The 27,253-nt window shown below is 36.6% G+C and overlaps 2 protein-coding genes across 10 annotated transcripts in view; one reads left to right on the top strand and one right to left on the bottom strand.

The window, feature by feature from the left end:
- Positions 1-14,554, bottom strand: part of LOC106162592 (TBC1 domain family member 5) — a 21,261-nt gene extending 6,707 nt beyond the window's left edge. For 2 of the 8 annotated variants that reach the window (XM_087017575.1, XM_087017579.1), the window contains exons 1-13: positions 14,399-14,554; positions 11,137-11,361; positions 9,378-9,494; positions 8,757-8,868; positions 7,718-7,826; positions 7,297-7,386; positions 7,019-7,090; positions 5,530-5,597; positions 5,106-5,208; positions 2,393-2,481; positions 1,696-1,716; positions 606-656; positions 121-190 (exon numbers count right to left, since the gene is read on the bottom strand). In XM_087017575.1, coding sequence (XP_086873701.1) covers positions 121-190; positions 606-656; positions 1,696-1,716; positions 2,393-2,481; positions 5,106-5,208; positions 5,530-5,597; positions 7,019-7,090; positions 7,297-7,386; positions 7,718-7,826; positions 8,757-8,868; positions 9,378-9,494; positions 11,137-11,140 — 906 coding nt within the window. In that variant the 5' untranslated portion in view covers positions 11,141-11,361; positions 14,399-14,554. Of the gene's footprint in view, positions 1-120; positions 191-605; positions 657-1,695; positions 1,717-2,392; positions 2,482-3,844; positions 3,951-5,105; positions 5,209-5,529; positions 5,598-7,018; positions 7,091-7,296; positions 7,387-7,717; positions 7,827-8,230; positions 8,311-8,756; positions 8,869-9,377; positions 9,495-11,136; positions 11,362-12,540; positions 12,690-14,398 lie in introns of those variants that run through there. The other 6 variants (XM_087017572.1, XM_087017574.1, XM_087017573.1 and 3 more) reach the window with 5 other exon arrangements.
- LOC106162590 (methionine synthase reductase-like) overlaps positions 14,450-27,253 on the top strand; it is a 26,154-nt gene continuing 13,350 nt past the window's right edge. The window contains exons 1-4 of one of the 2 annotated variants that reach the window (XM_013539907.2): positions 14,450-14,507; positions 24,101-24,305; positions 25,495-25,645; positions 25,979-26,096. In XM_013539907.2, coding sequence (XP_013395361.2) covers positions 24,162-24,305; positions 25,495-25,645; positions 25,979-26,096 — 413 coding nt within the window. In that variant the 5' untranslated portion in view covers positions 14,450-14,507; positions 24,101-24,161. Of the gene's footprint in view, positions 14,508-24,100; positions 24,306-25,494; positions 25,646-25,978; positions 26,097-27,253 lie in introns of those variants that run through there. The other variant, XM_087017570.1, reaches the window with a different exon arrangement.

Raw genomic sequence — 27,253 nt, 5'->3', positions numbered from 1 at the left:
ATTCGGTTAAAATGTCACACCAGGATGAGGTTAAGGAGAAGTTCATAAGGATTTGAGCCTACTTTAACCAGACTAAAGCAAGCCTACTTTGCATATAAAAGCAGGAAAATGTTTTTATACCTTGTTTGGGTAAATTTCTTTGGAAATATACCATGGTTCCACAGTCTCCATTATCTGACAGAACATTGTGCTAGAAGATAAATAAATAAATGAATGAATACTCCATTATCTGACAGAACATTGTGCTGGAAGATAAATAAATAAATAAATAAATGAATAAATAATATACAAATAAATAAATAAATATACCATGGTTCCACAGTCTCCATAATCTGACAGAACATTGTGCTGGAAGACAATTTATAAATAAATAAAAGACACTTCCATAAACAAAAACTTTATAAAAATAACCTTTTCACAAGACTTTGATTTTTACAAGATAACAATGTTCATGAAAGAATTTCAAAGGCACAATTTCAATTCATATATATATACATATATAGTCAGATCTGTAGGCTCTTTCCAGCATATCAGTATTACAACAGACATAACTTAAAGGTAAAATACAGAGCTAGGGAGGTTTACATATATTTATATTTACTTACTATGCATCATGTTCAATGTAGCGTGGGTCGAGTAACTCTTTCACTATGTCTCTGAAAGAGAAAGTAGATTTTGTTTATGTTAAATTATGGCCAAATGTTATTATAAAGTGTAGTTTAAATTTCTTTCTGAAACTTTAGTAGTGAGATGAGATATTCCATGAACATGGCTGTGAGTCCTGTGCCATACTGCACCATGGTAACACATTACATGACAATGTTTTACACTGCTCTTTTGTTCTGTTCAGACAAGACTGAATTGAGACTGTGAAAAACAGGCAAACTTCTGTTAATTAGTTAACCAAAATGACTCAGATAAGCAAATTCTGAGGCCAAGCGGAAAGGCTCATAGATATTATTGTCATCGTAAAAGTTCTAGTCTGAGCAGGCCTTTTTTTTAGTGACAATATTATAGATGGCAGCATGCAGCAATACAAGCCTGCATGCCCCTGAAACCATTATGCACAGGTGGTCAGTATAGCAAGCCACTCTAAGATGTGAACTAGATTAACCATGTCACTTGACTGATGTACTTTAACATATAGATGAATATGCAAAATTCAGGGATAAATTATACATATAAATTCATTCCATTTTTCCTCTGTGCTAGCATTTTTTATAACAAAGTAAAAAAGGTGATGAACTGATAAAGGCTTATTAAGACCAGGAGCGATTGCTATAATGTTACAGTGTGGACTGAAACGACAGGAGTGGGATATTAGATATTAATGTTGAAATAGTTCATAAACAATATCCACTTAAGAAAACAAAGAAACTGGTTAGTAGAAGAGAACAACAAAAACAAATTTCAGGGCAAAAAGCAATTAATCAAAATTCAACCCAAGGCTTCAATGATTAATTATAATCGAGGTATTATAAATAATATCAAGTCTTCTTCTTAATGAAAACTAAGAAATGGTTAGTACAGAATAAGCATTGCAGCACAACACATGGCAAACTTAATTCTGTTGAAAGAGAAATGTTTAAAAAAAATCTTCAAGGGGACATGTTAACTGCTGTTAGTATACAGGCAATGAGGAGATGCGGGTGCTGATGTGGTCATTTAACAGAATAAAAAAAAAAAATCTCAAACCTTTGATCATCAGGAAACTGACTGCAATAAAAAGATAGTTGCAAAACAATTACATAAAATAATCATAACCATTTTTTAAAATTAAAAAGAGTTGGTTCTGAAAATATCTCATAAATTAAAATCTTAAAAACTGGCTAAAATATCAGAAATCATGCCAAATCAACCACAATAGTGAATGGTCATAGCACCATTAAATACACACACACACATACTGTACAGAACAGGGCACTGGAACTGTCCAATTACAGGCTTACCATTCTTCAAGAGGTCTTATTTACTCTCACTGGGAACTATTCTCTGTTTGCTTGTTTAATCCTTGTGTCTACTTACTCTACTGACTTCATCTCCCTGACATGAAGGAAGTACTGAGCTCTATTTGTTTGATAATACTAGTGTCTACTTACTCTATTGACATCATCTCCCTGACATGAAGGAAGCACTGAGCTCTATTTGTTTGATAATACTAGTGTCTACTTACTCTACTGATTCCATCTTGGTGACATGAAGAAAGTGCTGAGCTCTATTTGTTTGATAATAATGTCTACTTACTCTACTGATTCCATCTTGGTGACATGAAGAAATTGCTGAGCTCTATATGTTTGATAATACTAGTGTCTACTTACTCTACTGATTCCATCTCCCTGACATGAAGGAAGTACTGAGCTCTATTTGTTTGATAATACTAGTGTCTACTTACTCTACTGATTCCATCTCAGTGGCGTGAAGGAAAGCCTGGTGATCGCAGTGGAGCACAAATATCAGAGGTGCCAAAAGTTCATGCATTCCCTGAAATAACATTCACAGATAAGTGGCTGGATTGTTGAGATGCCTTGTATGAACATGGGAGGCAAACTAACCATGACTGTCTATTTTTTCCTTCTGTTAAATTTCAACAGTTCAGATAGTTCATGATTAATTAGGCAAAAATAAGTTGTGTTCATATTTGTCTCCCAACTGTTTGTCAAAATTTATAAATGCTCCTCTAAGCAGTAATTATAACCAAAGTATCATCTTTTGACATTCTATGTATAAAGTCCCAGAGAATGTGAAAACTATAAGATTCTGAGGTGTCCTCTGAAAATCTAAACCCTATATTCTGTCATGTTTGATGCTTCTTAATTATGTGGATAACTTGTAAATGCTATTAACAATAGTTATAATAGTTAAATATCTAGATGTTGATAATAAATAAAGTAAATACAAATCAAGATAATAAGGAAAGCTGATGAAAGCAAGCAGACAGGGACACAACATGAAGAAAATCAGTGCCATTTTGTTTCCATATAAATCCTATGTTTTGATACTGAAGGTTTCTTTTTTTTTTTAGATTTTAAGCAAATATCATTATGATAACTATCATTTTAAAATATTTAAGACACACACTTTATTTCAGTATAAAGTAGAGACAAAATGGCACTGGTCAGGTTTTTACATAGAAACTAAGCACAAGTGCTGCTCTAACACAGTTTGTATGAAACTAGAACAAAGAGGAAATCACAGACTAGTTAAGAGCCTGACTTTTATGCTGTCTTCAAAATTTCTTTCTGCTCTCATGAAATCCTCCTTATTTCTATAACGTAACACAATAACCACCCATGATAAATATAGATCTTACAGATGGAGATAAAAATCAATGTAGGCAACTATCACCGCTCAATTGCTTTAAGTCCAGATTAAGGGACCATACCTGGACCCTATCCTACTAACTGGAGATTCTAGATAAATTGCGATCAACTTAAGCAGCTTAGATGTCTGTCACGTCTACTGAAGCTGCGGGGGGGGGGGGGGGGGGGGATTAATTATCATTTACCAGCTTCTGTAGGCATGCCAGACATCTAAGCCGCTTAAGCTAAAAGCAATTTAGCAAGAAAACCCTTGGAGATGAATCGATCCCATTAGATTGATCTAGATAAGGGAACCCAGTCTCAGATAAAATGGCATGACATCCCACCCACTGCTACAGGCACAGCTTCCAAAAGTCATTTCTTACACAGAATTCATTGGAAATTTTAGAGCTTAAAATGGTAAAATGAAAGTTTAACAAATGAGGGCCAATTGTCTATAATGACCTATTGTGCTTACCTAAGGGCTCACTTTAATTGCAAGTTACTGACTTACTGTTGTTATCCAATAGAACTGAAACACAAACCTGCTTGTATTTAGAGTCTGTGGCACGGGCAAAACAAAACAAAATCTTGACCATCATAGGTTGAACACCGTGCTTGTCATGCTGGAAAAATTCCAGCTCAGGAAAACTAAAATAATGAAAATACCACTGCAGACAACAACAACAAATGAATCTACAGGTCCATTCAGACAAGGCCAAATATGGATTGGTAATGTAACTATGTTACATCAGACAACTGGCTTGAGCAACCCAGGGTCTTCATGTCAGAGGTAGAGTGGGCTCTCCCTGTTATCCACATTGAGGTACAAAGACAACTCACTCAGTTACTAGTAGACTGGGCAAGTTATTCTAAGACTCGGTCTTAAGTGACCTAGTGTGAATGGACCTTGTATAATATAAATAAGGGAGAAAGGAAATCCAATGAAACAACTGAAATAAACTGCAGTGCAAAATTTTGATGAATTTAGGTCCTCTTTTCATACAAAGTGACAGGTGAAGTTAAAGCATACATCTATGAAACACAAGAATAAAATTATACACAGACACACATGGGGTTCTAAAACAAATGATAGATCAATAATTCAAATAAAAATGCATATAATGTTCTATGTTTTAGAATGTTACAATTATTACATAGTTTTAGAATGGAATCATCTATTTAAACCTCCCCTTCACTGCTGGAAGCTACACTGTACTACACTGGTGGACAAAGACTACCACAAACACTTGTCAAGAGCCTATCCATACAGTAATGAAGACATGCAACAAACTAAGGGTTCTATAACATATACACAAAGACTTGAACACATAACAGAAAGCACTTCGAAAGGATAGTCCCAAGTGGAACTGAAAAAATAAATCATAAAATTAATACCAACAACTTGAGTCTGAAACGAAATCAGATCTAATAAAAACAGAGAGGGAGAAGATATTATAATAATATGGCACATTACAACATATCTCTAACATGCATCATGCTGAATGAAGTAGAAACTGAGAGATATCTGCCAAGTGACAGCAGCATCTAACAATAACGACATCTGTCAAACCTGAAATAACCCAGCTTCTCAAAGGAATGCTTAGACACGGACAAAATAAGACTAAACAAACTGGTAAATTAAATTTGAAATCCCAGAAGTGCAGTGAGCTTATGAACTGCTAGCATGAACCAGAGACATTACTGTTCACCAAATAGACTGTTGTTTCAAGAAGGTTGTTGAGAAGCTGGACTAGTTCAGTCTGTACAGCCAGAGGACTAATACACATGACAATAGAGAATAACCTGTCTATAAGACACATCTGGCTTGATCTTGGCATATATAAACAACCCGTCCACCATCATGTTCCTGACTTTGTTGGAGTGGAAAAATTCTATTCTTGGGTAGCTGCAATGATAAGATAATCCAGACATCAGTTAAATAGAAATGCTCCTTGCTGGGGAATCCCATACTGCAGCTATTACTTAAATTAAGAGAGAATGTCTTTCAGACCACAATATGGCCACCAACTGGCAATACACGACTGCTGTGTCCTAAAATGAATGCATTAAAATCTCTGAGAAATCATTTTGCAGGCACATCCTATCAACCCAAAATAAACCCCAATGAAAAAAAAAACATCACTGATAAAAAGTCAAGAAATTTTACACAAAAGTTACGTCCAATAAAAGATATACATTCCTTCCATAATCCAGAAATACAACTTACGTTCTAATAACATCTTGTTTGATCGTCAGTCTCAGTTCGTTGTCCAGAAAAAATTGGTTCCATGGACTCTGCAATGTAAAAACAAATCTCATTTCATCCTTCAATCATTAAATAAAGTTATCTTACCAAGACGTTTTAAAAATTTAAATCTTTTTTTAACACTTTTGTTAACAACAATTGTACTGAAACAGTTTCTATGCTGATTTTTTATGAGACTTCAATATTATACCTCTTTAATAATCTGAAAACACACTTTCCATATTAGACCTGTTACACTAAGCTGGCTTTTAACATCCAAGTGCTTACGACCTAGGACCTTGAACCTACATACCTCCTCAGCCTGTGACAGTGGGTTGTTCAAACTCAGGTCACAGTGACTAAGACCAAGGACCTTGAACCTACATACCTCCTCTACCTGTGACAGTGGGTTGTTCACACTCAGGTCACAGTGACTAAGACCTACGACCTTGAACCTACATACCTCCTCTACCTGTGACAGTGGGTTGTTCACACTCAGGTCACAGTGACTAAGACCTAGGACCTTGAACCTACATACCTCCTCAGCCTGTGACAGTGGGTTGTTCACACTCAGGTCACAGTGACTAAGACCTAGGACCTTGAACCTACATACCTCCTCAGCCTGTGACAGTGGGTTGTTCACACTCAGGTCACAGTGACTAAGACCTAGGACCTTGAACCTACATACCTCCTCAGCCTGTGACAGCGGGTTGTTCACACTCAAGTCACAGTGACTAAGACCTACGACCTTGAACCTACATACCTCAGGCCTAACCAACTACCAGACTCGGCACCTAAGGATCATGAATTAACCGGTATATCGGACCACACTACCCGTTTTCAAGGTGTGTGTCAGATCGCATTTCGGAGTATCAGTCAGAACACCGACAGGATGAGCCTACGCTCGGCTGTCACCTTGATTGGATAGTAAACGATTGTCGTATTTAATCGCTATATGATTTTAAAACCGGGTGCATAAATTTGAAAGCCACCTAGATGAACCTTAGACTGCCACATTAATCTAATACAATGCAAAAAAGCCCTATCAAAAGTGGTTAAAACATTCAAACCGAATGTCGTAAAGTCCCCATATACCCCCATAGAGACAATGAAATAGAGTACTCCAAAGTAAGAGTACAGTTTAAGGTACGTTGTTCAGCCGAGCGTGGATGAGCCCGCAGTCGTCCTACAAAATTTGTTCTGGGGTATGATACTCCGAAATGCGATCTGACTCACACCTTGAAAACGGGTAGTGTGGTCCGATATACCGGTTTATTCAGGATCCTTAGGTGCCGATTCTGGTAGTTGGTTAGGCCTGTACCTCCTCAGCCTGTGACAGTGGGTTGTTCACACTCAGGTCACAGTGACTAAGACCTAGGACCTTGAACCTACATACCTCCTCAGCCTGTGACAGCGGGTTGTTCACACTCAGGTCACAGTGACTAAGACCTACGACCTTGAACCTACATACCTCCTCAGCCTGTGACAGTGGGTTGTTCACACTCAGGTCCTCTGCTTGACCTTGCCGCGGGTTGGTGATCAACTTATGAAACATGAACACAAGATATTCTGATCAGAGATGTCTAATGGGTAATTTATCATAAAGCATTTGTATTCTAGTAAATAATTTTAGATAAATGTTTGTAAATATAACAAAATGAACTATAGCTTTTCTACAGGAGTCTGTTTCAGACGACAGATTTATGATATGATTTTATACACCCTAATCTTTAAATTCTCCCATCTCACCTTGTCTTTAAGGTCCTCATACTCCTGTCTCTTCTGTCTTGTCTTCTCTATCCACTGATCCTGGTCTTCTGGAAGTACCTCCAGGTACAGCTACAAGGTGAGACATGGATACAATGAAATGTAATGCAAAATTTTCATTATGTTAAGATGTATAATATTCACCTCTGTCACGTACCAGTTCTTCTAAAAATTGATGCACTATCAAGGACATTTCCTTGTGCAAACATAATATGAATTACACTGTTGAGAATAATATTTATATACAACAAAAAATTTGTTGTCTAAACAAAATATTTGTCAAAAATCAAAAGCAAGTTCTGCATTAAATATTTTCAGTCTCTTTTACTTTCATTTTGGGGAAGGAAGAGTTTGAGGGAAGACTACGTGTCGGGGGGGGGGGGGGAGGGGGGGCTGCATATACCTTCCAAATGACACTCCTGAATCGTGTACTCCTCAGGTGCCCCTCCACGCCCAGCCGCCTGACTATCTTCATGTAATCTGGACGTTCAAATAGCCTCTCCCACTCAGAACTGGAAACAAAGCATAAATGGGTCAACAGGGTCAAATAAACATTGGGTCATTTGGGTCAGTATGACCTACTTCTACATGAAATATGGGTCAAGGTGACCTAATTTTAGATAATAACTCTGTCAATGCTACCTACATTATGATTACAGATGGATTCTATTAATGTGTAGAAAACTTCTCAGTGTCAGTATTTATTCTGGTCAAGCAAATGGTATTTCCACAGACTAGCAGGCTTCTGGTTTAGGGCTATACCTACCAGTAGGAATTAGTGATACTAGAGCCAGTATTAGGTGTGTCTATCTGTTCATAGCTGGTTAAGGGCTATACCTACCAGTAGGAATTAGTGATACTAGAGCCAGTATTGGTTGTGTCTATCTGTTCATAGCTGGTTTAGGGCTATACCTACCAGTAGGAATTAGTGATACTAGAGCCAGTATTGGGTGTGTCTATCTGTTCATAGCTGGTTTAGGGCTATACCTACCAGTAGGAATTAGTGATACTAGAGCCGGTATTGGGTGTGTCTATCTGTTCATAGCTGGTTTAGGACTATACTTACCAGTAGGAATTAGTGATACTAGAGCCGGTATTGGGTGTGTCTATCTGTTCATAGCTGGTTTAGGGCTATACCTACCAGTAGGAATTAGTGATACTAGAGCCGGTATTTGGTATGTCTATCTGTTCATAGCTGGTTTAGGACTATACTTACCAGTAGGAATTAGTGATACTAGAGCCGGTATTGGGTGTGTCTATCTGTTCATAGCTGGTTTAGGGCTATACCTACCAGTAGGAATTAGTAATACTAGAGCCAGTATTGGTTGTGTCTATCTGTTCATAGCTGGTTTAGGGCTATACTTACCAGTAGGAATTAGTGATACTAGAGCCGGTATTGGGTGTGCCTATCTGTTCATAGCTGGTTTAGGACTATAGCTTACCAGTAGGAATTAGTAATACTAGAGCCAGTATTGGGTGTGTCTATCTGCTCATAGCCGCTGTAGTCTAGTCTCCCTGGGGTACTGGGGGTGCTATCAGTGGGCGGGGCACACTCTGAGATATAGGATGAAGTGGAAGTTAATAATGACACAAATACTGTTATAGAGCTGTCTATATGGAGGTTCTCATTAAGTAAGCTAAATGTGAACAATACAACAGAATTAATGAGCAAAAATGTTCCTAAGGTTGGTATTTGGATCATAGATGGTAATTATTTAGCACAAGCTGAAAATACTCTTCATATTAAAACCTTATAGTATAAAGACTATTTTTAGCTTGTGCTAAATAATTATCATCTATGAAGAGAATTGATTTTATTAACTTCATTTCATATGTTTGTTTGAATAGACTAAGTCAGTCAGAAGACATCTTCAAAATAAATGGAAGGACACTTGTGTATATGTTGTTATCAGCTCAGTGTTACTGGAAAGAATGGTTCACAGATAGAAGTTTGGAGTGAAAGCTGGTCTACCTCAACTTTTCTAATAGCAATCATCTGGTTCAACAACCAATAGTAATCTATACATAATATAATATCAATAATGTCAAAATGCTTGATTTACCTGAGTTATTCTTTTCTCCAAACTGCTCCAAAGTGGACATGATATCCTCCTTGGTTGGAAACACCTCAGACCCGGCCTTGGTTTTCTCTTTCTGTCTTATTCTGTAGTTACCACTGGCTGGAAATAGGTATCAAATACACAGATAAACTTATTCTGTAGTTGCCACTGGCTGGAATAGGTATCAAATACAAAGATAAACTTATTCTGTAGTTGCCACTGGCTGGAATAGGTATCAAATAAACAGATAAACTTATTCTGTAGTTGCCACTGGCTGGAATAGGTATCAAATACACAGATAAACTTATTCTGTAGTTGCCACTGGCTGGAATAGGTATCAAATAAACAGATAAACTTATTCTGTAGTTGCCACTGGCTGGAATAGGTATCAAATACAAAGATAAACTTATTCTGTAGTTGCCACTGGCTGGAATAGGTATCAAATACAAAGATAAACTTATTCTGTAGTTGCCACTGGCTGGAATAGGTATCAAATACAAAGATAAACTTATTCTGTAGTTGCCACTGGCTGGAATAGGTATCAAATACAAAGATAAACTTATTCTGTAGTTGCCACTGGCTGGAATAGGTATCAAATACAAAGATAAACTTATTCTGTAGTTGCCACTGGCAGGAATAGGTATCAAATACAAAGATAAACTTATTCTGTAGTTGCCACTGGCTGGAATAGGTATCAAATACAAAGATAAACTTATTCTGTAGTTGCCACTGGCTGGAATAGGTATCAAATACAAAGATAAACTTATTCTGTAGTTGCCACTGGCTGGAATAGGTATCAAATACAAAGATAAACTTATTCTGTAGTTGCCACTGCCTGGAATAGGTATCAAATACAAAGATAAACTTATTCTGTAGTTACCACTGGATGGAATAGGTATCAAATACACAGATATACTTATTCTGTAGTTGCCACTGGCATAAACTTTGTATTAATAACAGCAATTAGATGCTGACATAATATTATTGTCCTTACAACACACTATATAGAGTAAAAAACCATTCTTGTTTCTGAAATAAAAAGGCAACATTTAAATCTAGGCTGTGTTCTAGACTAATTTGATCCTAATAATGAAAAGTCATCTATTCCCCACGGCTCCAGCACCTGCCTGTGTCACACACAGATCTACAGATCCAAGGCCAGGCAGGGCTAGGGACATTGGGAGCATTCACATCAAGAAGAGCCAGGGTCTAATAAGGGCGCGACCTAAATATGGTGGACCTACATGAAAGGAAGACTTTTTAATCCTGTAGTGGTCTCTCTCCCTCTCACACGGCTCCCCACCCGTTGTTCCTCGACTGGTTGAATTGAGCTGAGATTTAATTAGGTACCGTGCACCTGCAGGGACGACATGTGGGGAGGCGTGTGAGAGGCGGAGAGACTATTAATGGATTAAGGGGTTTCCCTTTAATGTAGGTCCGTCATATTTAGGTCTCGGCCTTACTAGACATCGGCTCTTCTCGATGTGAATGCTCCCATTGAGTGTGTAATAATTCCATTATTATTAAATCTTACTGCTGGTGGTTCTCTATGTATTGATCTTTCCATCAAAACCATTTTTCTCTCTTCCATCAGAAGAATGTACTTATCATACCGTATCCTGTATTGCTGGTTCAATAGAGCTGCATTTTATCTGCTTGCTGTCTTGAAATAATCACACAAATAAACAAACAAATAAATAAGAAAACAGGTAACATTAGTTTGGCTTGGTCATCAAACCAATGTCTACTTGGTGTTACCTACCCATTTTGTAAACTATCCCTGTCGTCTGGTTGCTTTACTTTCCAGCCAACAGCAACAAGCTTGCTCAGACATCAATTCCACCATCAATACTGTGACTCATTCACTGGTCTGGCCACATTCTTCCTATGGTAATTGCTCCTGCACACTGTCCAATACCGTTGACTATTACTTCTGCACAGTGCCAGACACTCACGGTACTGTCACTGGAGCTGACAGTTAGCAACACTGAAATAGAGCATGAAAATTACAAAATCATTAACCAAAGCAACACTGTACTGTAGTTTATATATACAGGGTGGTAACAAATGCTCCATGTTTAGTGGGTAATTTTTTAATCCCCTTTTTCTCCACACTTACAATATTAATAACTATATAGACTAGTACACTAGTTGACTTATCCATTAGCTGGTTCAGTATGTTAGGGATTTTTTTCTTATCCAATTTGATAATCTGAAATTACACATTGTATTGTTACCAGATAATGATATTGCATTAAAAAAAAACATGAGTGCAAATTTTCTAATCTGTTCTGATAAAGTAACAGCAACATTTTGGGGGGGAAAAAACTAATATTGAATTCAAACAGACCTCCCTCACCTGAACAGTTGTCAGTACTGTTCTAATACCTGTTAAATAATAACAACAAGTACTACAATCTAGTGCCATGGAACTTTCCATGAAAGGTTTGCTTTTTATTTTACCACTTAAGATTTAATTTCATGGTTTAGTTCTTAATTACTGACCAGTCACAGGCCCATGGCCAAGGGGGGGGGGGGGGGGGGGGGGAGGTTGAAAGAATCATCCTTTTTTCCAAGAAAAAGTCCATCCTGGGTAAAACTTATCTAGGTACAGAAAGATTTCGTTATAAATGGTCCACTCTCTCTAAGAAAGATCTTCCCTTTTGAAAGTCTTGGCCTGAGTCATTTAGAACAGCGTCTTCATTTATATTAAGAAGGAACTAACATTGTCAGATACTTATATTTTAGAGATTTTATAGCTTTTAAGGTCAAAATTTGAAAACATTGATAAAGGGCTTAGCAGGATATATATGTTAATATAGACACAGAAAATATGATTTTGGAAAATGTTCAAACAATTAAGGACTCATTCAGTATACCTTAAATATAAGTATTTTACTTATAAGAAATAAGGGAAAGGTATTTTACTGAATATAGGCCTTTAAAATGTATCAAACCCCCTTGCACTAGCATTCATCACTCATGACACTAGTACTGTGACTACCTTAACAACTTCAGTTTTACACAAGCACATGTATTCACTGCAATGTTGGGACCAATAACCTAATTATTTCTTTGAAAATATTCTCTGATAAACTGACAAGGGCATTAGACATTAATTTAGCTCTAAGCAAGCAAAACTTTCACGTGTTGGAGTAAGGCTTACTATAGCAGCCACTGTGCTATAGTGTAGGATATGCTGTCTCTGGTGAAACATTACACCACATGGCTTTCATTATCTACCACTTCCAGGTCACTAGTTGATCTCACTGATACTAGTGACAGGCTGTTCTATGTCCTGGCATAGCATCAGCCATCATGGACAAGTGAGATCATTCAATGTCCCGTATTTCCAGTCACATTGGATTTGCATAACTCAGTTCACTCTGTCTTAGCAGGCTGTCTGGTCATGATTACATCACCAAAGAAAGCTAATCTTATCCCTATATTGTCCAGCCTGCCACCACTGTGATTGAAATATGTTGTGTGCTGTAAGACTTTCTACATGAGGTAATTATGATGAAATAGGTTTGGAAAACTTTTTGTTTTTGACAAATTTTTAATTTTTCTGCCAAAAAATAAATTTCCAAAATCTACCAGACAATCTCCCTTCCTTTTTGGCTTCAATTATATCCCATATTATTAGTATACAGTGTCTACACCACATTGAGGCCCAGAGCATGACAGAGATCAATATGTAATCAATATGCATATAAAGTGATGTGAATAAAAGCTTACTTAACTCTCCAATACACACGTCATCTGTAAACAATGCCTTTAGTACTGAACAGTCACATTTTCTGGTGTCTTTATCTTTTCTGCAATGGCTTTATTTTCATGAATAAAATACTTGGCTCATTCCTTAACAAAAGCTTTCAATGGTTTATGAATAACACAATAACAAAATTAGAAGTAACAATTTTTCATTCTTTTTATATTTCATAACAGTGATTTCTTTGCATACTGACACTTTTGAATCTACTTAGTATTAAATTTCTATCAGCCAAATTAATTTTGGATAATATTATTCATACAAAAAAGTAGAATTTTACCAATAAGAAATTTGGCAAAAGAGAGAAAAATATTTTATATTTTCCTTTGCCAAATTGGAATTAACTAAGCTACACTGCTCATAATTTAAAATAATTTTTCATTCAAAATCTATCTTGCCATGTGTATTTTATTAAAAATGATTAAAGCACTTATATAATTGAAGGTCTGGGAAACCACCAGCATAACAAAAAGAGGGGGTGTATTATTTCAGCTGTCTCATGATCAATAACAAATATTTCATCAGAAAACATAACAGTATCACCTGACAGTAAAAATAACATCACACCTGGCAATAGCAGCTATCTCATTAAAGGACAGTATCTTGCAAAGGTTTTGCTTTATCATAATTTAACAATGCTCACTTCTGACTAAAATGCTCTAGTCTTTTACATTTCTAAACAAATTGTTTATTTTCTGTACGACTGAACTGTTTCTTCATCAATCATTTCTACTATATAGTTTACAAAACAAATCCTATTCACATTGTCTGAACCCCAATTAAACTGATATTCATAAATACAGATTATATAAATAATAATTAAAATAATTTATATTATATAAAAATAGGTAATATTATGAAAATACTTAAACTTAAATGAGGCATTCACAAACAAATGAATAGCAAACACGATTTTCAAACACGTACTTTTATATCATTAAAAAAACTACAGAATGTTAAAGCAGACTATTTCCAGATAGTAAAAAAATTAACCAAGGGTCACTGTGGTAAACTCAAGGTTTGTTATACAAATCACATGACTCAATGTTTAGATTCGACTTTCACTGTTTCATTAAAACCGGCCTCGGCAGGACTACATACACCTTAAGAATGTCTTCTGAATACGGCAGCAAACTTTTAAGCACGATATATTTAATAAGACTCGCGCGTTTACATGCATAATTAAACTAAGATTTAACACAACCATCAGCTGTTAAACTGGGAAAATTACCAATAAAATATTGACAACTACCTGCTTGTGATCCTAACTTCCGGTGACCTTTAAATTCCCACAATGCACCGCTGTGCGCAGAGAAGTTGCGTGTTGTTCATTTCACGCGTAGACGTCAAAACAGAAGGAGGTGAGGTTGTTGTTGGAGTTGAATTTGCTCGTAATAAATTGTTGGCAATGGGGTGACGGCAAAAGAAACACTTTGGAAATGTAAAAAAGTGTGTTTACTGGTCGACCCTCACGCTGATATTTCGTTTCGGCCTCCATGAGCGCTTTTCACAGTTTTTTTTCGTGTTGTTCAACTTGTTGGAGATGTTTCATAATTCTGAACTGTTCATTTTTAGTGACAGTGTATCTTTACTAATATAAGCAATCATCTCCCAAATGAATCTAGTTCTACTTAGCTTTAGATCTACTTTAAATGTGGCCTCTTTCGTTTTAGAAACCCATTTTAGTTTTGTCATACAATTGTCTGGAACACCGGCTGTTGTGTGTGTGTGTGTGTGTGCATGTGTGTGTGTGTGTGTTGGGGGGGGGGGGGGGAGGGTTTGGCGCGTGTTCAAATTTGTATTGAGGAATATATGTAGAGGCTATAGGTGATCATGTACCGATTTTAAGCCGACTGTCTGTTGGATCTTTAATCCTCCTTTTCTGGCACAACTGTTTAACAATCTAAGAAAACATTGACCCATAATGGTATTCAGTATACATTGATTTGAACATTTCCTGTAGTCATATTTCCCATCTCTGAATGAATATCCCAAGTTTGTGTCATATTATGGTCAACTGGTGGCAAGGAGGGTTTCATTCATGATACATTAGATATTAATTCTTGGCATTTATCTTTTAAAATTTTTCAAAATGTTTTACTTGGCCTCAGGTACATGTAAGTTAACAAGATGTTGTTATGTACATGTACTTTTAAGTTAGTTTTAAGTAAAAACCTATGTGTTTAAATATGCATTTTGTCCCTTTAGATCTAGCACTTCTAATTTGAACTTGTTTATTATTTGCACGCGGATATTTAAGACCTTCAGGTGCACCAGGAACTAGAAGAAAATGTTAAACCAGGTATAAGACCTTCTAGGGCAATAGTGCCTGGTATAAAATGAAAGTAAAGAACAGCAACAAAATGTGATATCTGTCTCCACTAACACAATCTCACTGACAGTGTGTAAGGGATTGAGTGAATTGAAGGATGATTAATGTGCTCGGTGTAATGAGATCTATTGATAAAACTCTTGAAAAGTGCCTTTGTGAAGAGCCCTACAGAGAAGGCCTTCATGTTATCAGTGGTTGTATTCACTGCTTTAAGCTTCTGTTTACAAATAGTGTGGTCTGGTTGCTAAGCTTACAGAATCCCTCAGAGAAACCAGTCGCTGGTCAGCATTTCAAGGTTCTGTACTTGAGTACCTGTGAAATGTTGATAGTCAAAGCCTTGCTGAGTATGGTCTCGTTTCTAATGGCAAAGATATGAAAGGACAAACATATACAGTATACAAATGTGTGATTTATTGAAACATGTTAATTAATGCAGGTTTAGCTTTAGTATTACTGAGATATCATGAGTGCATTGTATAACAGTTAGAGTGATAAGATTGTTTTCATTTAAATATTACTGAGAGAGATGTAGTCATCAGCTCTTATAATTTCTTGTCTAACATAGTCATAATAATAATAATAATAACAGTGGATGCAGTGGAAAAGCTGGGATACAGTGGGGCCTCTCCAATCATGAGCTCTGCACTCAAGAGTCCACATTGGAAGTGAATTATGAAACGGATTTGAACATTAATTTGCCTTAAATTGAGTGTGCATTATATGCTAGTAGACTAACATTGAGACCTGTTGTTTTGATAATTAGTTATAGTGGTGCATTAGAGCCAGAATTTACAGTGATACAGACATATGGATACTCTGCTGACATTCATACATTAACTAAAGGCCAAGAATGTTGACTGTGTCCAACATTTTGCTTTAAACTACAGTAGACACGAACTATTTGTATAATATTACATGATCCCCTTGATACTGTATATAAGTTTACAAGTGGGATGTTTTTCTAAAGGTAGACCTGTAATGAAAGCTGATAAAAAAACTAGAGGAATGTGTTATTTTGTAGGTATATCACTTCATAATACAAAGTAATTAAGTATGATCTCATATATCACAATACAAAGTAATTAAGTGAGTATGATCTCATATATCACAATACAGGAGGTGAAGGTGTATCAGAGACAGAAATATCAAGGCAAATCAACTCTTTGTATTATTAATTTGACATGATGGCTTTATCTCAAAGCACTTAGATATGAAATCTGCCTGTAGCAGTGGGAAGATCAATTTTCATGGAAGGCTAGAGCAGTCTACTCTACCAAGAGCCTACGTAATGTAGTTACATTAAGCTGTGGTGACATTTTTACTTGATTACTCAAGGAAATGTTGTAGTAATATTGGCATAAAATGCATTAATGGTTTCCTCAGCATATTGGTTCCCTAGGAAGACAGATTACTCATTTGACTGATTTGTGTCACAGTTGCCATGTTGCTGGTAGTTTATGAATGAAATTTGGAAAATTTGATATCGGGGACTGGGACATTTTGAAATCGGGGACTGGGACAATTTAATACCAGGGACTGGGCCAATTTCATGTCAGGGACTGGGCCAATTTCATGTCAGGGACTGGGACAATTTCATGTCAGGGACTGGGACAATTTCATGTCGGAAACTTGGACAATTTGATGTCAGGGACTGGGACAATTTGATGTCAGGGACTGGGACAATTTGATGTCACGGACTGGGACAATTTGATGTCACGGACTGGGACATTTTGATACCAGGGACTGGAAGAATTTAATACCAGGAACTGGGACAATTTGATTTCAGGGACTGGGACAATTTAATGTCAGGGGCTGGGACAATTTGATGTCACGGACTGGGACAATTTGATGTCAGGAACTGGGACAATTTGATGTCAGGGACTGGGACAATTTGATGCCATGGACTGGGACAATTTGATGTCAGGGACTGGGACAATTTGATGTCAGGGACTGGGACAATTTGATGCCAGGGCTAGGACAATTTGATGTCATGGACTGGGACAATTTGATGTCATGGACTGGGACAATTTGATGCCAGGAACTGGGACAATTTGATGCCAGGAGCTTGGGCAATTTGATGTCACGGACTGGGACAATTTGATGCCAGGTACCGGGACAATTTGATGCTAGGGACTGGGACAAACTGATGCCAGGGACTGGGACAAACTGATGCCACGACTGGGACAAACTGATGCCAGGGACTGGGACAATTTGATACCAGTGACGAGGACAATGAAAACAACTTGAGTGTAATACACATATCCACAAACCTCATTTTAGTAAAATGCTTCATTTTGTTCCTCTGTTGCCCATGTTGTTTGCAAAGAGACAATGGTTTGCATGAATGATATTTATGTCTATCTACCACGTGAGCAATTGCTTTGCCAAATTTTATGAATTAAAGGCAAGAACAGTGACGACTATCTTGTAATTTAGGCAAGGTCAGTGAAATATTATCAGTGTGCTCAGGTACTAGCCTCTGTTACTGCCTAAGCCTTTGTACCATGGACTGGAAGACACTGGTCAGCTTGAGCCCCCAAATTGGTCCAGCAGGCTGAATATTTAGCACAGAGAGATACCAGTACACATGGCAATAGTATCAGTTCTTTAGAAAGAGATTTACTCAGTCTGAGATTTTGTGACTTCATCTGCTGTAGACCTAATCTGGTAATTGTTCTTGGGATAGATTACACACACTATCTGTTGTGATATGAAATCATTGTGCCTACAGAAATTCTATAATTGTTAGATTGACTTTTACAGAACAAGCCAATATATGCTGATTACACAGGATGTAAGAACAGTGGATGCTATATATGCTGTACACACCATACGGAGCTGTAAGTTCCATTGTATATGCACAATATTGTCAACACATGGTATCTATTCAAGAGAATCGATAGGATAAAATATTAATCTAGAAAGAGGGCGTCAGTCTCTGCATCTACATGGCTTTCTTCCTGCATGGAAGTGCTGATTGAGTACTGACAATTAGTGGACAGTGATCTGTGTTGGTACTAGTAGATATCTAGATACCAGCACTTCCTGACATCATGAAAAGTGAAGTATCACTCCCTCATGGAAGACAACCATTATTATCATCGGGTGCTTAGTGATATTGCTTAGTTGTATCAGTTATGGCATAAGGGACCACTTTTGTATTGCTTTTGGACCACTTATTAACTGCTTATTTACCTGATAGGATGCGCAAGGAACGGTAGACACTTTTATGACAGTTATGGCGAATAATCTCAAGAAATGTGAAATATTTTAAAGTTTTCACCACATTAAGAAGAACTGATTTTTGCTTAACAACGATGGGAATATGTACCTCTGCAAAAAACACTGGGGCCACCACAGAGCTTGGATATGGCAGGTAAATTTAAATAATGGTGTAATTTACCAAGAAGTATAAGCTGAAAGAAACCCTTAAACCACATTTTCTTTAAAAAAAAAAAGAAGCATGACGCTGTCAGTGTCTAGGAATTCCATGTCATCAGTGTTAACTACAAGGGAAATTGCCGTTATGATGTTCTTCATGATCTTTTTGGTAATCTTGAACTAACAGTATAATGGGTGCTGAGGCCTTGTGAGTAAATGCTTTGAATTGGAATGAATTAAAATCATAGGTACATTTTAGAAGTTCAACCAAATTAATTGTTTCATCGCGAATATCTGAATATTTGTTGCACTTACTTATTTTTGTGTTAATACAAATTAAGTTACACCATTACCTGTCAGATGATCAGATGAGTCTGTTTAAATTCTATTTCACAAAACATGTAAGTACTCTATTATCAACATCTAAAAAAATCAGGTTAGTGATACTTAGCTGAACTTCATACTCAATAGTAAACAATGGCTCAATGTTACAATCATTTTATTTATTTATTTATTTATTTTAATACTTATTTTAATATTCAATATCAAAGTGATAAGCAGATAAGCATTGGTCAAATAATCACATAGGGCAACATTATCATTGAAGCATTTTTATATTAGAGAAACTTGTCTAGGTGAAATAGAAAATAAGGTTCAAGGCATTTAGTGTTATTTAAGAGCTATTACCCATCTTAATACTCACGTTTGATAATGTTGCGTATCGGCATGCGCAATGTAAGGGGGTTAGCAAAAAAATTAAGTGATGATAACTTCATCTCCACGGTACAAAGTTTTGACATCTTCGTATGCATAGAAACTTTTAGCACTGTAAGATCAAAGATAGCACTACCTGGTGGCACCCATGGACACACTGAACAACTCAGAACAAAAACTAAAATGAAAGGCAGACCATCAGGTGGAATAGTGATATATTACAAAAAAGAACTTATGGAAAGCATCCATGTACTTAGTAGTAAGAGTGAAAATCTACTGTGGGTTAAACTTGCCAGTGAACATGTTGGTCTAGAGAAAGATGTGTTTTTATGTGCAGTATATGTTAAGCCCTGCAATGGCCCTTCAGATGAAAGAACTATAGAAATATTAGAAGAGGAAATTGCTAATTATCAACCACATGGGTCAATATGCCTAATTGGAGATTTTAATGCAAGAACCGGGACATTACCTGACTTTATTAAAGATGATAATATGTTTGGTATACCTACATGTATGACTGCTAGTTACCCAACAAATAGATTGTCAGAGAAGAGAAATAATATTGATACTATAGTCAACACACAAGGAAAAACTTTGCTGGAATTGTGTAGGAGTAGCAATTTAAGAATCCTCAATGGTAGAACTAAAGGTAATTTAGTTGGCTATCCTACCTGCTTTAACAAGCATGGATGCAGTGCAGTAGACTATGCCATTACAAGTGAAGGACTGATGAGCAAAGTAATGTATCTTACAGTGTCACCCATAGATTACCTATCAGATCATTGTCTGTTGGACCTTGCAATCAGCACCACAGGTACAAAAGCCATGTCAAATGCCCACTCAATCCATAAATTTAAAGACCGCTACATCTGGGATACAGAGTCAGCTGAAAATTTTTTAAAAGCTCTTGAAACTGAGGAAAGTCTAAAATCAATCAGTCAAGCACAGACTACACACTTCCCAGTCTCTAAAGATGGAATCAAAAATGCCTGCGATAAACTCACAGTTATCATTAAAAAAGCTGCAGACATGTCTCTTCGTAAAAGAAAAGCTGCTACAAACACAAAAACAAAACAGAAACCAAAAAGAATGAAAAAACAACCATGGTTCGACAACACTTGTTCTGAAATTAGGAGGAATATCAAACATCTTGGAAAACTATTACAAAATAATCCGCATAACAACTATATCTCACAAACTTTCCACATAACTACAAAGAAATATAAACAACTGCTAAGGCAAAAAAAGAGGGAATACAAAGATGCACTGTTAACAAAACTGCTGAATTCTGAAAAAAACAACCCAAAAGAATTTTGGCAAACACTAAAAACCCTGAAGGAAAGAGAGGACAAAAGTAACATAATCAGTCCAGATACCTGGCAACAACATTTTCACCAACTCTATGGAATCCCCCCTACAGATAATCAACAAATAAATGATGAAATAAAAAGATACGAGGAAATGGAAGGAGACCTTGTCCTAAATAGTCCCATAACAATTGGAGAAGTAAAGAACGCTATCAAAAAACTAAAAAATGGCAAGGCAGCTGGTGAAGACTCTATTAGAAATGAAATGTTAAAAACAGGAGTAAATTACCTAGTAGGACTAATAACAAAAATCTTTAACTTAGCACTAAATACATGCGAAACCCCGGATGCCTGGAACTTAGGCCTAATACTGCCCTTATATAAATCTGGAGATCGAACTGACCCATCAAATTATAGAGGCCTATGCATAACAAGCTGTTTAGGGAAACTGTTCAATTCTATACTGACAAATAGAATCACTCAATTCATAGAAACAAATCAAAAGCTAAGTGAAGAACAAGCTGGGTTCAGACCTGGGTATCGCACAACAGATCATATATTTACCCTAAAATCTGTCATAAACAAATATCTAAACAAAAATAAACGTCTCTATACCTGCTTTGTCGATCTTCGTAAAGCCTTTGATACAGTCTGGCATAAAGGTCTGTTTATAAAACTCCTGAGACAAGGTATCAGAGGCAAAATATACAAACTCATAAAGTACATGTACAATAATACAAGACTAGGCGTATCGGTTCACACTGGTTTCACTGAACCCTTTTTGTCCAAAATTGGCATACGGCAAGGTGATAACCTTAGTCCAGTACTTTTCAACATTTTCATAGATGACATAAAAAGTGAACTTCACATAAATGATACCTCAACAAGAGTTGATGGTCTAAGTCACATACTATACGCTGACGACCTAGTCTTACTCTCACAAACAAAAGAAGGACTACAGACCCTACTTAACAAACTTGAAAACTACTGTCTGAAGTGGAAATTGAAGGTAAATGAAAATAAATCTAAAGTTATGGTATTCAATAAGCTTGGGAAAATTGACCCACATACGTTTACCATAAATAACAGACCTATAGAAACAGTAAAGCAATTCTCATACTTGGGAATAATTTTTACGAACACAGGATCCTTAAAACAGACAATGGAAAACCTCAAACAAAAGGCCCTCAAAGCTATGTTTTCATTAAAAGGGATGCTAAATTCTCAAGAAATTTCTTCACCCCTACTAACCATGAAACTTTTTGACCAAATGATTAAACCAATCCTGCTATATGGCTGTGAGGTTTGGGCACAAGAGATATTTATAGACAAAAAAATGACACTACACAAATTGAATAAGATGCCATTCGAACAGATACATTTAAAAATGTGTAAATGGACACTAGGTTTAAGAAAAACTTCCAGCAGTAATGCTTGCAGGGCAGAACTTGGACGCCTTCCACTGTATTTGGACATTGTAAGTTTGGTGTCCAAATACAGTGCAAGACTGGACAACCTTCCAACTCACAGACTAGTCAAACAAGCTTACGACATGGAGCAAACAGAAAAGGGAAAAAACTGGTTTTGGACTACTACAAATCTTTCGGCATGCTGGGAAGTTTACCACCCAAATAACAACACACATACTAAAATCCACAACCACCAATACCTAAAGGAAGAAATAATAAAAAAAATAAAGTCAAATTTTTGGGAAGAATTGCAAAAAGGAGAAAACAATAAACTCAGAACATATGGAAAAATTAAACACACTTATGAGGCTGAACCTTATGTAAAACTCAACGTTCCTTTAGCTCAAAAAAGGGTATTAGCAAAAATGAGAATCAGTGATCATGAATTAGAAATTGAAAGAGGGCGATATACAAAACCAAAGAAGCCAATTGACAAAAGGAAATGCCCCCACTGCGACTCAGTAGAAGATGAAGCACACTTTTTTCTAGAATGCAGTGAACACAGAGTCGAACGGGAAATACTGTTCGCTTCCATACCAGAGGTGAATTTGCAGGGTCCAACAGACAATAAACTATCTATTTTACTCAATCCACTCTCTGCGCAGAGTGTGATTGCCATATGTAAATTTGTTAACAGTGCAATTAAAAAGCGTGTATCCCTGCGTGGATGAGCATAGTTTATTACTTAAATTATTCTTTTTAATATTTGTATTAGTTAGAGAGCCTGTAAATGTAAACCATTTCTTTGTGCTCAATAAATTATTATTATTATTATTATTTCTTTGTTATTTTCTTCTGTCGGAACATTACCTGTCTAGATGATCAGATGAGTCTGTTTAAATGCTATTTCTTTGTTATTTTCTTCTGTCGGAACATTACCTGTCTAGATGATCAGATGAGTCTGTTTAAATTCTATCTCTATGTTATTATCTTCTTAAAGGTGACATGTTTAATGGTTGAATATCACAGGGTCCCAGTGGTTTTTGTGGTTACAAATATTTTTCCCTTAAAAAATTGTGGCTTCAACACATGGAGCACAGTCAGAACAGTAGACTCAAAGATCTGCGTATCAAATATGGTAACCCACTAAAAAGCTTGCTGCTTAATTCCCGACTAGACACCAAATAGACTTATTGTGAGGATTATGTAAGAAGCATTCAAGTGGGTCGGCCATATTTGATCTGCAGATCTATTAGTTTACTAATCTGAATATGCTCATAGTTTATCATTATCAACTGACAACAAAATCTAGAACTGCTGTGTGTGTACGTGTGTGTGTATGGGTGTTGGGGAGGGGGGGGGTGTTGGGGCGAGCGAGCTGCAATTTTTATTTCCTGTAGATATCTTTAGCTTTTGGATGCATTTTTACCAGATCATGGAGTTAGCTAGGATTTGTCAATATTTATATAGAAGTTGTGCAGTGTGACAACCACTAGCTGAGGTTTTCAATACAATATACAGTGTATAAACTGAGAGTGAAAGTCGATGTCTTCCAAAAAGGCATCAGTTTCTTGCCAACCAATGTGTTGTTGTTGACAGATTAAAGATACGTTATCTTAACTCCAATTGGTCAAAAACAATATATTATGTTATCAGTCAATTTTATGTTTTGTGGTGATGTCAGCAGTCAATATTGGGTTTTATCAGACCTTGAATTCCTGGATATAACATAGCACTCAGTATTCTCTGCAATTTAAGTCAAGTTATCATTAAGTGTGATTTTTAAAAATATGTAATATTTATATTTTTAGGCACTATTCACCAGATTGTAGTCCTGCAGCTAGTCGGTGCCTCACCCAGACATCTGGCCACATGGAGGCGCCACCGTCCAGGTTTCTGCTACTCTATGGCTCCCAGACAGGACAGGCCCAAGCCATATGTGAAGAGATTTATGAGAACTGCCAGAAATATGGACTGAAACCTGAACTGCATTGCCTCAGTATGACAGAGAAAAAGGTAAAGAGAAAGACAAGTAGCTGTGATGTGTTCTTGGAATGTTAGTGATGTCACATAGTGCACTTATGATGTCATGGGTTTCTTACATGATGTCACAATGTAGGCTGATGATGTCACAGGTCACTCACAATGTCACAATTTACATTTATGATATTACAGGTAACATGATGTCACAATGTCCACTTATGATGTAAGTACAACGATGTCATAATTGTACGTACATCATAATTGTACTTATGATATAAGTACAATTATGACATCGTTGGTGACAGTTATGACATCATAAGTAACATTTATGGTAACAAAAGTTATATACTGGCTGATCTTTCTATGTAGCCCCCAATTTCCAGATAAACATGAATATTTTCAGGTCAGTTTTCAGCTGATTTTAGTTACAGTTGATTATCAGCCACTAATTTCATGTAAAAATACCCAAATGTGCTTTCTAAATTTTTTTAGAACATGATCTAGTCCCAAAAGGTTTTGGATCTCTCCTATAGAGTGATCTGATAGATTGCAGTAATTATATATACACTGTACTCTTCTGGCATATGGTGTAATCTGAGGACACATGGCTATGGAAATCTTCCTTAGCTGTAAATGTTGGGGTTCAAATTGCAGACTACAGGTTATCTCTGCCAGGGGATTAGGTATCACACATTACATAGAAGATCATACAAAATAGTGACATTTATCCATTTGAAACCCTGTATAATTAGATAAGAGCATGGGTTTCTGAGAATGATTATTCTTTTAATATTGAAATGAACAGGGACTTGTCAGACAGAGTTCACAGACTTTGTAATTGAACACACTATACTGGTACAGTGTATAATACTAGTATAATTTATATAAATATGGACGTATGGAGGAGACGAATGTCAGTCAGCTGATGGGAGAATTGCTTTGTTATGATCTGTGTGTGGTATTAAATGTTTAACAAGATAATTTATCAGCTCTTTTGCCTTTTACCGAAAAAATTAAGTGACTGTTGCTATTCATTGTGGGAGAAAAAGAGATGGAGGGGAGGAAATGGTATATGTGAATTGACAACCAGAAATTTGGCTTTTTTATTGATTGATTGCTATCTAGGATATCTAGGATTCGAGGACATGGATCACTTAAATTTTATGAATGTCATATAATATGTAAGAATAACATGCCTCAAAAATAGTTTGTTTCTTTACAGTTTTGTTTGGAGCGTGAGACCTGTGCTGTAGTGGTGTGTTCTACAACAGGAGAAGGTGAAGTGCCAGATACTGCCTCCAAGTTTGTGAGACGTCTGAAGAAGAAAACTTTGCCCAGTACTCACCTTCAACACCTGCGTTATTCATTGCTAGGTAAATTATGACCAATGCTGAAGACTGATGAATAAGAGTGTGTGTTTGTAAGGCAGTGAGAAATGCTAGGTTAATTTTGCTTCAAGATTGATAGTAGAGAAAAGTAATTGATGCAACAGATTTAATTTAAGGGAAATTGACATAGAAGTTTGGACAGTTGCATCCTGTAAAGGTTGATTCACTCTTTGTGTTTTGTAATGTGTACTAGTAATTTTTTTTTTTTTTTTTTTGCTATACATTTATTTCCTTTACTTGCAAGTTATCAAAAACTATTACAACATATGGAAACAATTAATTTATCATATGATTTTAATTACTTGTTTTACTTCTCAGGGCTAGGAGATTCTAACTATACTAACTTTTGTAATGGTGGAAAGACGGTAAACAAACGTTTTGAAGAATTGGGGGCCAGAAAGTTTTATCCCTGTGGCTGGGCTGATGACGCAGTGGGGTGAGTTGTGTTCTTGACTTGATAGTTAATGGTAAGATGGCCACAGTTTAGTGTCAAAACCTTAACACAGGATGGCCTTGTGGTTAGAGCGTCCACCTCCAGAGCAAGAGGACGTGGGTTTGACCCCGTCCAGGGACATACCAGTCATTTATAAACAGTACCTGCTGTTTCCCTGCGTGGTACTCCGCATATAGGGGTTGAAGCAGGGCCCTTGGTCAGGAAGAGATTGATTTTGTGAGCCTGCTAAATTTCAGCGCCTCATACGGCAGCAAGGCTGTATCCTCCCCAGTGAGACAAGATCGTCAACACAGTTCATAATGACCAGGTGTCAATCTGATCTGTATGTACTACACATAATTGTACTTATTGTCTACTGAACAGATTTAGAATGTAGACTTAAAATTAATATATTATTATTATTACTATATGGTATTCAGGCAAGAGGTTGTCAACAATTTACTCAGCAACTGCAAATTAAAAACCGATTTTGAAATCAAAATGTTAAGCATTTTAAAGGATTGGAAATGAGCAGTTTATTAATTTTATGATTATTAAAATTGCAAGGGGTAAAATAAGGAATCACACGTCAAAATAGAGTATTTCCTGCCAGAAAGCCCTTCCTATACCATACACCAGATATTTCTAAATGGAGTATTTCCTGCCAGAAAGCCCTTCCTATACCATACACCAGATATTTCTAAATGGAGTATTTCCTGCCTGAAAACCCTTCCTATACCATACACCAGATATTTCTAAATGGAGTATTTCCTGCCTGAAAACCCTTCCTATACCATACACCAGATATTTCTAAATGGAGTATTTCCTGCCTGAAAACCCTTCCTATACCATACACCAGATATTTCTAAATGGAGTATTTCCTGCCAGAAAGCCCTTCCTATACCATACACCAGATATTTCTAAATAGAGTATTTCCTGCCAGAAAGCCCTTCCTATACCATACACCAGATATTTCTAAATGGAGTATTTCCTGCCAGAAAGCCCTTCCTATACCATACACCAGATATTTCTAAATGGAGTATTTCCTGCCAGAAAACCCTTCCTATACCATACACCAGATATTTCTAAATGGAGTATTTCCTGCCAGAAAGCCCTTCCTATACCATACACCAGATATTTCTAAATAGAGTATTTCCTGC

The sequence above is a fragment of the Lingula anatina genome, chromosome 7, assembly GCF_051362555.1.
Source record: "Lingula anatina isolate TDL-2025a chromosome 7, LinAna3.0, whole genome shotgun sequence".
Lineage (NCBI taxonomy): Eukaryota > Metazoa > Brachiopoda > Lingulata > Lingulida > Lingulidae > Lingula > Lingula anatina.
Note: the sequence above shows the minus strand (reverse complement) of the source record. Positions and strands in the feature narration are given on the sequence as shown.